General features: G+C 41.3%; 1 protein-coding gene across 5 annotated transcripts in view; it reads right to left on the bottom strand.

Moving 5' to 3' along the window:
* Positions 1-12584, bottom strand: part of CTBP2 (C-terminal binding protein 2) — a 303109-nt gene that overhangs the window by 28298 nt on the left and 262227 nt on the right. For all 5 annotated transcript variants that reach the window (XM_061635711.1, XM_061635710.1, XM_061635712.1 and 2 more), the window contains one exon: positions 3221-3375. In XM_061635711.1, the coding sequence (XP_061491695.1) occupies positions 3221-3375 (155 nt within the window). The remainder of the gene's footprint in view (positions 1-3220; positions 3376-12584) is intronic.

Below are 12584 nucleotides of genomic sequence, written 5' to 3'. Positions count from 1 at the left end.
TCCTTTGGTGTCAACCCCCTGAGGTTAGACCTTAGCTTGCCTTTTCAAGCTTCATATTTTGACACTTATCCCAAGGCTTCATATCTATTACTGTAGTCATTTACCTGATGGGGTCTCTAGCTGAGCCAGGTTCAAAAGGTTGTTGGAAGACAGTTATCTAATGTTTACATGAAATCCAAGTCTATCTGATCTGCTTTTACACATTAATTCCTGTGCTTTCATCTATTGATTTTGTATCATTTAAGAAAATCAATCAGGCCAGAACAGCTTCATTTTTCTTCATGAACACACGTTTGTTACTGAGAGCTGATTGCAAATACATTGAATGGAAGGAACATGCACCACTCAGATTATTTGCATTTGTTCTTTCCCCTTTTCTCATCTATTTTAAAGCCCATCTAAAAAGATCAGTCAATCTTTGAATCCAGAAGATTGATTCTGCCTGGTTAAGTAACAATGATGTCCATCAAATCCAAGACTAAAGAAACTTTAGTTCAGGAATCCACACTCCAGGCATATCCATGATTGGCTATGACAATGAAGAGAGCAACAGCAATACAAAGGAGAAGAAACTGAATAAGCCAACACGCACAATCACAAATTCATATTCAAGTTGCCTCTTGGAGTTCCAAAACTGGTTTATTATCAAATTTACCAACTGAGCCATTTCTACACAAAAAGTGGTGTGAAGATGTTATGTGCCTTCAAGTTGACTACGACTTATGGTGACCCTATGAATCAGTGACCTCCAAGAGCATCTGTCATGAACCACCCTGTTCAGATCTTGTAAGTTCACATCTGTAGCTTCCTTTATGGAATCAATCCATCTCTTGTTTGGTCTTCCTCTTTTTCTACTTCCTTCTGTTTTTCCCACCATTATTGTCTTTTCTAGTGAATCATGTCTTCTCATTATGTCCAAAGTATGATAACCTCAGTTTCATCATTTTAGCTTCTAGTGACAGTTCTGGTTTAATTTGTTCTAACACCCAATCATTGGTCTTTTTCACAGTCCATGGTATGCGCAAAGCTCTCCTCCAGCACCATATTTCAAATGAGTTGATTTTTCTCTTATCCACCTTTTTCACTGTCCAAATTTCACACCCATACATAGAGATCAGGAATACCATGGTCTGAATGATCCTGACTTTGGTATTCAGTGATACATATTTGCATTTGAGGACCTTTTCTAGTTCTCTCATAGCTGCGCTCCCCAGTCCTAGCCTTCTTCTGATTTCTGGACTATTGTCTCCATTTTGGTTAATGACTGTGCCAAGGTAGTGATAATCCTTGACAAATTCAATGTCCTCATTGTCAACTGTAAAGTTACATAAATCTTCTGTTGTCATTACTTTAGTCGTTTTGACACTGAGCTGTAGTCCTGCTTTTGTGCTTTCCTCTTTAACTTTCATGGGCATTTGTTTCAAATCATTACTGGTTTCTGCTAATAGTATGGTATTGTCTGCATATCTTAAATTACTGATATTTCTCCCTCCAATTTTCACACCTCCTTCATCTTGGTCCAATCCCGCTTTCCGTATGATATGTTCTGCATACAGATTAAACAAATAGGGTGATAATATACACCCGTCTCATACCCTTTTCTATTGGGAACCAATCAGTTTCTCCATATTCTGTCCTTACAGTAGCCTCTTGTCCAGAGTATAGGTTGCGCATCAGGACAATCAAATGCTGTGGCACCCCCATTTCTTTTAAAGCATTCCATAGTTTTTCATGATCTACACAGTCAAAGGCTTTGCTGTAGTCTATAAAGCACAGGATGATTTTCTTCTGAAATTCCTTGCTCTGTTCCGTTATCCAATGAATGTTTGCGATATGATCTCTGGTGCCTCTTCCCTTTCTAAATCCAGCTTGGATGTCTGGCATTTCTCGCTCCATATATGGTAAGAGTGGTGTGAAGATGAGGGGACCTTAAGCCTCCTTCCCTTCCCAAGCTCTGTTGTTTCAGGCACAGTATTCTCCTGCCCGTTATACCTAGCTTATCCCAAGTGCAATTCCACACTGACTACACCATGCGGCATTTATTATTGTTGTTGTTTGCTTATATATCACTTTTGGGCCAAAATGCCACCAAAGTGATGAACAGCATATTATAAAACAAATATTACATACTATACAGTAGAAATACAATGCATGCAACAGATAAAACCATATTTTAAAAATAGCATGAAAATTCAATCAATAACACCAATTGCAGAATAAGATCTAGTAATCAATAGGTGTGGCTCATCGAAAGTGGAAGACATCTTTCCTTGCAAAAGAAGGAAGTCATCAGAGCTACCTCGCTGGCTTTCTTCTTACATAGCATGTTAGATGTTGAGCTGCCCAAAGACTATCCCAAATCATCCAGCAGCCCCTTGTACATCTCCAGGGTCACACTTTGCACGATGCAGAGGTATGCCCAGTGTTGCTGCCTCTGACTGCCCTGCCCTAAATACCATTCTGGAAGTCAAATGTTAAAAAGCAGGTAATCCTCCTCCCTTGTCACAAGCTGAGGGAGAGGCCCCCACCCTCATGTCACCCCTGAAGTGGCTTCCCCAAAGGGAAGATGCCCTTTGGTGCCACTCCAGGGGAGTCCAGGTTATATCTCCCACCCCAAACAAATGATGCAGTTTGGCTGGGGGACTTGCTGAAAACTGCTAGGTCAGTCTTCAGTCCTGCAAAGAGGTACAGATTCACAACAGAGTTCCAGGAGGTTGCAGAGCACAGATGGTAACAGGCAGCAAACTGGCAAGCTCCCTCTCATTCGCTTACAGTTGTTCCTTCTGGTCTTCCATCTCTTTTCAGGTGTTGTTAAAACAAGCAACAATAATCGTGTGAGGGAAAAGAGCAGGGCCACACACCATCCCACTCCATACTGACCCAGTCAAAGGCTCCCCATAGGTTGAAGGAACTCTGCAGTAGGGCAGCCTGCCAAACACATGAGCGCTCAGCATTTTAGCTCACAGGGACAACTTATGTGCATTTGGCAGGCTCTCTCACTACAGACATTTCCTTAACCTGTGGAGAGCTTTCAGGAGGGGCTGGCTGGAGACGGAGCGAGCATGCATGGTCCTGCTCACACCCTCATGTATCACATTGCTTCACTATATAAAGCTATTACAGAGCAACATCCTGGAAAAATTCCTGAACTTGATTGAAAACCAGACATCAATACTTTCCCTCTTAATTTAATTTATAAGAACAAAAGCATTGTCTTTACCTTTTCATGGATTTCCTGAGTTGATTGCGCATCACAGAATGCAACAGTAGCCAAGTCCTTCAAAATTGGCATCTCCACTGTACAGTCCCTTCCATCTAGTAAAGCCACCAACGGACGAGGATGCATAGGGCCATTCATTATTTGTGGGCGAATACCTGGAACCAAATGGAGCATGAATGTTAAATCGACTTAATTGTATGACTGATTGCTGCATGGCTTCATCTGTAATAAGCAGTTTTGGCCTTATAAAAGGATACGGATACAGCTTGAGAAGGTGTACTAAGCTTAATTTTCTGATTTCTTTATTATACCTCAATCTGAATTATCATTTGGTTGGTTTACAGAGCAATCCTGTACATGTGTACTGAGAAGTCCCACTGAGTTAAATGGTGCCGACTTCCAGGTAAGCATGTATAGGACTGCAGCCTTACAAGGGTATATATGGAGCCGGTGCAGGCTGGTCCATTATGGCAAATGGGACACTGCCTCATCAACCTCAGTCTGCCCTCAGCCAGTCCCTCCAGCTTGCATTCAACTTGCAACCAGTCCTGACTGTCACTGGCTCCAACTTCACATAATGTTGGTCTCCCTGCCTTCTGCCCTAGCAGTCCCAGTGGATGCCAGTCACCACTGCGTGGAGCTCTTTGTATTTCCCAACCAAGCACTGATCCCAATTAGTCAATAATGCCACAGTTTCAGATGTTCCCAGACCATCCACTTCTTTTTAAATAGAAAAAAAGCAACGTCCCCAGAAAAACGGAGTGCAAAATGCAAGAGACATCCCTTTACTCACACAGGGACTGATGGATCATGTCCTTAAACTGGGACACTGATTATGTTCTGGCCTCAAAGATAATGAAACACCACCACCGTCAAGTAGATAAAAATCTGATTTCATGCCATTCTGTGGTGAAGAGTTAAGCCAGTGGCTTTCAAGTGTTATTTGTTTCAAAAAGCATCATGCTATTTCCATTTTTTTTAACTCGAGAATTGTTTGTTCTGCATGCCACATGGGAAGCTATTTCTGAAGCTGAGTTTTGTAAACAGTTTGTGATATGGCATGGGGGTTTGCTTTTGCAAGGAAAAGGGAGGGAGAAAAACAACAGCAAGAATCCTACAGGGTGTTGCAAGCTCCAGGTATACCTAAATAGTTATTTGGGCCTCAGCTTGAATTTGTACACTTGGCCATGCATTGCACTTTTCAGATGTATTCCACAATCTGCTATGAGCACCAACATTTGGAGCACACTTTTCAACATGCACACAAACAGCTGGGGCTCTCTGTGATATAGGCCAGGAACTTCACATAGTAAATGCCACTTTTGAAAGTGCTGCCCTGAGATATGCTTTTCTGACAAAGACACTTGGCATTATCTTACTGTTTTTTCCTCTTAAAGACTCAGAGCCACAGTTAAGTTACAAAACATGCTATAGAATTCTATGCAATTCTATCTAAGCACTCAAAGAAGTCATTAATTACTTTAGAATTACCGCCCTGTTAAGCCTGGGACTTCCTAAATTCTCACGGAAGAGTGATTTAAGATTATTCCTCTGATAAACACTGGATTGCTGAAAATCACTCTCATTGATTTTCCAACGCTAAACTCAGAAAACTGTATTTATGGAATGTAATCCATGAATGGTTTAAGTTAACAGGGAAGTTATAAATGAGTAACAGGGTCCAAAGCTATGTCATGCAATCCTACAGGTCTCAAGAAAGTTAAGATAAACACTAACTGAATTTCCTGTTTCCACATTTATCTGTGAATTTCCACATTTATCTGTGAATACACTAGTCTCTTATGTTTTCTATATTGTTTTAAAGCATTAGAGCAGGACAATCTGTGGCCCTGCAGATGCTGCTGGACTCGAACTCCCATCAGCCCCAGCTGGCAAGGCTAATGGTGGGAGTTGTAGTCCAACATCATCTGGAGGGCAGCCGTTCTCTACTCCTGCACTGGAAAGAGACTAAATATTTTCTTAGAGTCATTTGTCAAAATTCCAAGAGAGAAATGAGGGAAGAGGATGGGTTAGAGGATAAAACGGAGATCTTAAACTTGTAGCGTTTGAGACAGCATCCCAGCATCTAACTGTGAGGTAGGCAGAATTCCTAATGGAGACCAAATATTCATCAGTGCTAGAAAAAAGGGCAACATCTAAGTGAAAGAGCAACAATATGCTTCTATTCAGGCTGCTATACACTATATACCATATTAGCTCAGTATATGGCATATGAATGTTGACAGGAAAAACTAGCATGCACAGTTAACTTTGGAGGTCTTCAATGAAATGAGTTTTCATCAACCCACATAATTTGTCAGGAGTTTAGGCTGATCCACACATAGAACAAATGAGAATTTTGCTTTGGATGCAGGCATACAATGATGGAGTGTAGCTGTTGGCAGCCAGCTGTGGGGCGAATCCATGATCTTTGTCACTCCCAGACACCCTCACTGCTTCCCAGGTCTGCTGGCCATTTAGCCTGAGATGGAGTTATTTGGAAAATGGTGCCACGGTGTCAACAGGTAGGAAAAGGAATAGAGATGGTAGATGGGAGGCAAACGGAGCAGGTAGGTGCACAGGACACTGGAATGGCATTTGAGACATTATGGCTTGGGGTTGTCATTTTAAGAAGAAAATTAATCTAACTCTTGCTTTGTATATTTAGTACAAATACACTGAAGATTTCAGAACTAACTGTAGTTTAAAGAATCCAGTCAGAAGGTTAAATGAAATATTTGCAAGAAACATATAAATACCGTGCACCTACCCTTTTGTACTTGCATTTACTGCAAAGAAATGCATCTTCCAGTATTTTATCCAGATGGAAGTGCAACTGTGTCACAGTATGCATGGCAGAGTGCTGAGATGATTTGGATAAGTGAAAGAACCTTGCCCTAAGCAGATAACCAGGATTAAAGAGGAGAAACGCGTAAAACTCAAAGGCTTGCAATCCAGAGCTGAGTTGCTATGTTTTGTCCAGATTAACCTTTTTTCTTGGTTGAATAAAGCATTCTGACTGTACACTAACTCTAGTATACAGTTTCCAGGATGGAGAATATCACTTAATGGCAGTTTTGCCTTGTTACTGTCAAAAGCAGAATGGGGAAGCAAACTGGAGGGTAATTGAAGCTAGATTCCCTACCAGGACAATGGCTTCAGACTGCCACTGCCAGTTACACTGCGTATCAGCTCCCGTGTTCCTCAATAATTTGCAACCAGAGCTCAGTTCCTAAGGAAAGCCGCAGGAAACATTTACTAATAGCAATATAGTTGGGGCTGGTGCCTGCTTCGTGCAATCATAGAATGCCAAACACCAAAGGCATTCTATCTGAAACTTTATTATCCAATTCAGTAAGTGACTTTGCAAGGCAAGAGAAATGTAGCTTTCCTTCCTGGCAGATTTTTTTTTTAAAAAGTCATACACCAATTATCATATTAGTGGGAAACAACACTAAAATATTTCAGAATGATTTCTCTCATTCTCTCTTTAACTCATAACTATAGGATGGAGTCAATTACTTCAACTTGACAGAAACAAAACTTTGGAAGTGGAGCAACAGATGAACAGGAAGCACTAGCAATTGTGTTTCACTAAAAACCACTGGCGGATTTGCAGTTTAAAACCACGTTACACAACGTAAGTTCCCTTGTGCAACTATATTATTTAAAATATTTAATCTCCATATTCCTCAACTGCAAACACAGATATGCAGCTATAGTTACACAAATCTTTAAAAACAATGATAGTTTGAAGGCTTAAATGCCTATAAATACTGTATTAAAACCCAAGCCCAGAGAGCCAGTGTGGTGTAGTGGTTAAGGTGTTGGACTATGACCTGGGAGACCAGGGTTCAAATCCCCACACTGTCATGAAGCTCACTGGGTGATCTTGGGCCAGTCACTGCCTCTCAACCTCAGAGGGAGGTAATGGTAAACCCCCTCTGAATACCTCTTACCAGGAAACCTTATTCATAGGGTCACCATAAGTCAGGATTGACTTGGAGGCAGTCCATTTACATTTTCAAAACCCAAGCCCAGTGGTTAGGACTGGTGAAAAAATGTATAGTTTCAAATGATATACTGGGGGGGCGGATCATGTAGTGAATGCTTCACTGAGAGAATATAAAGGACCAAAGATAAATAACTTCAGCTGCAACCCTGTGCTTACTTATTTGGAACTCTGTGTAACCTACTTCTGAGTAAGAATGCTTCAGTCAGGTGATAATTTAGAGGGGTGGGGGAAGCCTCTCTTTCTCTTTCCTTTCTTTATATTGTGAAATCTTCTATATTGCTTCTACAACCAGCATCTTAGACCACACTTGTCCGGGGTATGGGAAAAGAAACATTTTGGAAAGTAGAAAATAACAGTGAGAAAATCAACTGTTTTTGTATGTACAGAAGGCAAAGCAGAGAAAGGGCCAGAGGAATAAAAGTGTATCATTTTATTCAATGGGAACAAGGTGCTAATAAAGAAGGGTGTGTACTATAGGAAGAAAACCAAATACAATTTTCTGACCAGAATATCAACAAGGTGCCCCAGAACTGTTTTCAAAATGTAGATCGTCTGTTTTCTCTTTCCAAAGCTTTCAGATATAAACCCAATTGTCAGACGCATTGTTTGATATATATTTTCTGGCACTTTCAGCTCTTTATGGAGTTTAGCCAACGTTTCAGTGGAGAGCTTTTAAGGAAAGGGGGGGGGAGGGCTTTCTATGTACACCGAGAACTCAAAACTACTCCATCCCACTCACAAGCTGCACAGCTTGCTGCACCCAGCTCAATGTATAAAGTGCTTTTGTTGCATTTTTAAAAAATACACAAAGCCGGCTTGTCCTCTTTTGCAGCTCCTCCCCATTGCCACCCACTTGTATCCGATTCCAATGGCACCCCTGCCAAGAGAATTAGGGAGCACTCCCTGGTAAATGGCAGCCTTTGTGTGGCCGAAAGACGGCTGGTACTATCTCACCGAAACAAAAGTAGAAGAAGCCATTTGCCTGATTCTTATTAATCTCACTTGCCTTCGCCGCACAGCTTCTTCTTAAGAAAGAGAAAGAAAGAAAGAAAGAAAGAAAGAAAGAAAGAAAGAAAGAAAGAAAGAAAACGATTTAAACATCTTCTCCAGCAGTATAAAAAAGTGCACCAGGAAGCAAGCCAGGCGTTCCTTTGCAACAAACGTCACTACAGTTCTTAAAAGTCAATAGCACTTTATTAAACAAACAGAAAAGACAAACAGGAAATTTCCCCTTGCCTTGAAAATGTTGCATCCACATTCTTCTTATTAGAAACTGCACATGGTAGAGGAGGAAGAAGAAAAAAGAGAGGAGAGGGAAGGGGAGAAGGAGAAAAAGTATAAAATACTACACTACTGTTTGGTGTGCCGACTCTCCTCTCTTGTGCCTACAAGGGGGTATCTTCAAACAAGCATCCCCACAGCCCACAGCTGCAAAGTCTCCAGACAAATGTCTCTTTGAACAAGGGATGGAAAAGAAAAGGCTTTTGTCCTACTACAGAAGAATAGTCTGACATTGCTAAAGGAGTTATATTCACCTCTGTGCAGTTCCAAACTCTTGCAAACACTCCCTCAAGACCTTGCCAGAGCTTTAACTAATCAAACTTTGTTGTTGTCCCCCCCACCAGCCCTTGAATAAAATCATGTGAGTACCGGTCAAAAAAATTAATAAACAAACCTTACACTGTGTACTCTGAAATGTTCGTATGTGTCACCCTCCTACACCCCAATAACAGACTTTGTCCCATTTTCCTAGTTGTCTCAAAACATATTTAATTTGTGTCCCACCCTATTATTTCATTACTTAAAGCAAAACATGTTCTGGCAATGTAGGCTAAGCATTGGGTTTGTATCAACAAGGGTCTAGATGGACGATCCCCCCACCCACCCACACATAACAAGGCTTTGCCAGACAACTGCTGCCAGTTATGTGACACATTTTGTAAGTAACCACACAGATGCTCACTTCAGCAGGACTAACTTAACAGCTAAATCCTAGGAATGGCACTGGGTCTAGTACTCACTGTGACATCAGTACCTATTTGCTAGAAACTTAGCTATACAGGGAAGCAACAGTGTTAAATACATTTTTACAGTGTAAAAAAGTTGTGGAAAGTTGTTGAGAAAACTAGAAGACTGCATCCAGATGGCAGCTTCCTACACTGCTGACTATAATTTAGATCTAAACCTGAACGACAGGAAGAAATCTGAAGAAGAAAAATACTACATTGCATGGAATCCTGTGCAAAGATCACCAAACATTCTCTTATTTGGATGGTGCCACCTTTGCCAAATCAGATCGTTTTCATGTCTGCCATTGTGACTAGAGTTCCCATATGGCCTGCAGGTGATCACCTGAAACATCCATCTGGAAATGCCTTAAGGAAGCATCTTCCATCTGTGGAAGGAAAATTTGTTCTTTGTTATTTAGTAACCTACTTAACAGGGTTTTGTTGGGAGCACTCTCAAATGTCCCCTGACACTTCACACATTCTTTGGAATCCTTCATATAACTGGAATCAATATAGGAAGATGATGGGTAAAGTTTTCCCTTTGTTTTGGCTAAACAGTCTCTCTACTGACCACCATCTTGTGATTTGTTTAAAGAACAATTAACACGGCATGAAGTCAGTCTTGTTTCTACTAGTACTACAATAATGACTTAGTAAGTACTACTTTATTATTATTATTATTTGAGTTATTACCCACTGCTACTACTATTAATTACTGTTAATATTATTAACTTGATTTATTACCCACCTTTCCTCTCAAGGTACCAGGGCAGGCAAAAACAATTTAAAATACATTAATAACAGTTTAAAACAAATTAACATAACAAAAATAGGGTGCACCCTAAAATCTATGTGTCAACATTATTACTAATTTGATTTATTGCAGCAATTATACCAGTTTATTTGGGGGAGGAGGTGATAGGATATAGTCATCACCAACATGAGATCTGATAGCAACAACATTGTTCTGCTACTGGGGTCAGCAACCTTTTTGGACCAGGGGCACATTTTCATTTTAAGAGAGTGCTGAAGGCCCCAATCACAAAATGGCTGCCATGGGAGCATGACATAACATAACATAGCAGCCATGGGGGTAATGAAATAACACAAAATTAGAAAACATACGGTCATTGTTGCTTCTCTCCCGCCCCCCCCCCGGGACAACCTCATGTTTACCACAGGAAGTCAGCTATGTCCTGCTGGTCCTGATTGTGGAGATGCCGCTGGTAAAGGCACAAGAGCCCTGTTTTCCCCAATGCCAACCCTAAACCAAACCTAGGCTCCCATCCCACACCCACGTACCTGGGAGTAAGTTCCATTAAACACAAACAGATTTGCTTCTTAAGTAGGCATGTATATGATTGTACTGTATGTTAACTATATTGTGAATTCTTCATGAGTGCCTGGACATAAACTCCATCACGTAGGAGGCATGCCTAAGCTTCTTTGCAAAATTTTCATTTTGTATTTGCCATTTAGGGATGGGATTATTTAACAGCCATCTACAGTTATTGTGGAACAGTATTTGCAGAAAATTCTTATGTCACATGACACTCTTTGGTAACCCACAGAGGTTTGAAATGGTTATGGCACTTCCACAGACAAGCAACTGAAATTTGGCATAATGATAATGGGCAATTTTTTTGTACGTAGCTCGTTATTGGACAAGAAATCTGTCTTACAATAGCAGCCACACTGAAGCAAACAGCAAGACAAGCCATATATGAAATAGAGAGCACAGGCATGGGAGTCCCCTCTTAAACAGACTTGAACCAGCCTCAGATCAGAAAGGAAATTTACGGTGGCAGCCAGGCATGTATCTAAGGTTGCAGAATAGTGTATCACTAATACTTGTGCTTAACTTTCCATGGAAATCAACTATAATTCTAGGTGGTTAACCTTAGCTTGATTATGCCTAAATGCATAGATAAATATGTCATCTGTTATAACTTAAAGGGACTGCGGATTAAAATTGCTTGCATCAGCAGTGCCTTAAATACCACTTTGCCTTCCATAGTCTGTTAATGAATCCAGAATATCATCTGGTCAGGCTCTGTTGAAAGAATTTCAGTTGCTAAGCCTCAAAGATGCGGGCAAGGCACCTGGAAGTGTTTGGAAGTGTCATCAGAGTCCAGGTATAAATTCCTCCTTATAAGAGATGGTGGTCCCAATGAGCTTGAAGGAGCCCTTCCTTCTGGAAGGTCTCTAGGACTCTGAGGATTATTCAAGGTGCTTGTGTAGGTGGTTGCTGGGCACCTCCAGGCATTCTTGGATAACACATTATCTAGAGTGGTGTTCTTCAACTTTGGGTCCCCAGAAGTTGGTGGACTATACCTCCCATCATTCCTGACCATTGGCTAAGCTGCCTAGGGATGATGGGAGTTGTAGTCCACCAACATGTAGGGACCCAAGGTTGAAGAATACTGATCTAGAGTCATAGCAGTCCAGCTTCAGAGCTAGGTTCAACGAAGAAACAGCTTTGATCACCAGATAATCTTTGTAAGGAGAATGGTGTTGCTAAATCTCCTGGACCTCTTGGCAGCTTTTGATACAATTGAACACTGTAAACTGCACAGTATCTTTGAAGAACAGGACTACTGTGCTCCAGTGGTCTCAATCTTTATTGGATGGCTGTTCCCAAGAAGTGTGCTGGAGGACTACTGCTCTGCCCCATGGCAGTTATACTATGGTATACAACAGGGCTCTTTTTGTCCCCTGAGGAGCTGGAGAGCTGCTACTAGCAGATGGTCAAATAGTCTGGTATAGACACAGCTTCCTATGCTCTCTCTTTATTCCTTTTGGGAAGGGCGGCAGCTCAGAGGTAAAACATATAATCGGCATGTAAAAGATCCAAGATTCAATACCTGGCAACTCCAATAGGACTGGAAGACTCCTGTCCAACACTGTGGAGAGGTGCTGCTGCCAGTCAGCATAGCCGGTACTGAGCTATATGGATATTCCTAGGTTCTTCCTTTTTTTCATCAAATTCAGGCAAAGCTCTGGAGATGTGGAGACACGCAGAGATGTCTGCAATTGGTAATGGGCTGAATGAAGGCCAAAAAATTGAAGCTCAATCCAGGTAAGAAGGTAATATTGCTGGTTGAGTGGTTTGGATTTGGGTGACAGTGTTCAGCTGAACTGGCATGTACTGTACTATCCCTGAAGGACCAGGGCTGCAGTTTTGGGATGCCAGTATGTTCAGCACTGTCATTATCAGCTCAAGCCCTTACACCAGCTTAAGCTAGTACACCAACTGTGGCCTTCCTGGGCAGCCTAACCAGTATCATCCATTCTCTGGTAATATCCCATTTGGACTACTATGTTGCACATGGAGCTACCA

This window comes from Rhineura floridana, chromosome 7 (genome assembly GCF_030035675.1).
Source record: "Rhineura floridana isolate rRhiFlo1 chromosome 7, rRhiFlo1.hap2, whole genome shotgun sequence".
Classification (NCBI taxonomy): domain Eukaryota; kingdom Metazoa; phylum Chordata; class Lepidosauria; order Squamata; family Rhineuridae; genus Rhineura; species Rhineura floridana.
The sequence above is the reverse complement of the archived record's forward strand: the minus strand, read 5'-3'. Positions and strand labels throughout refer to the sequence as shown.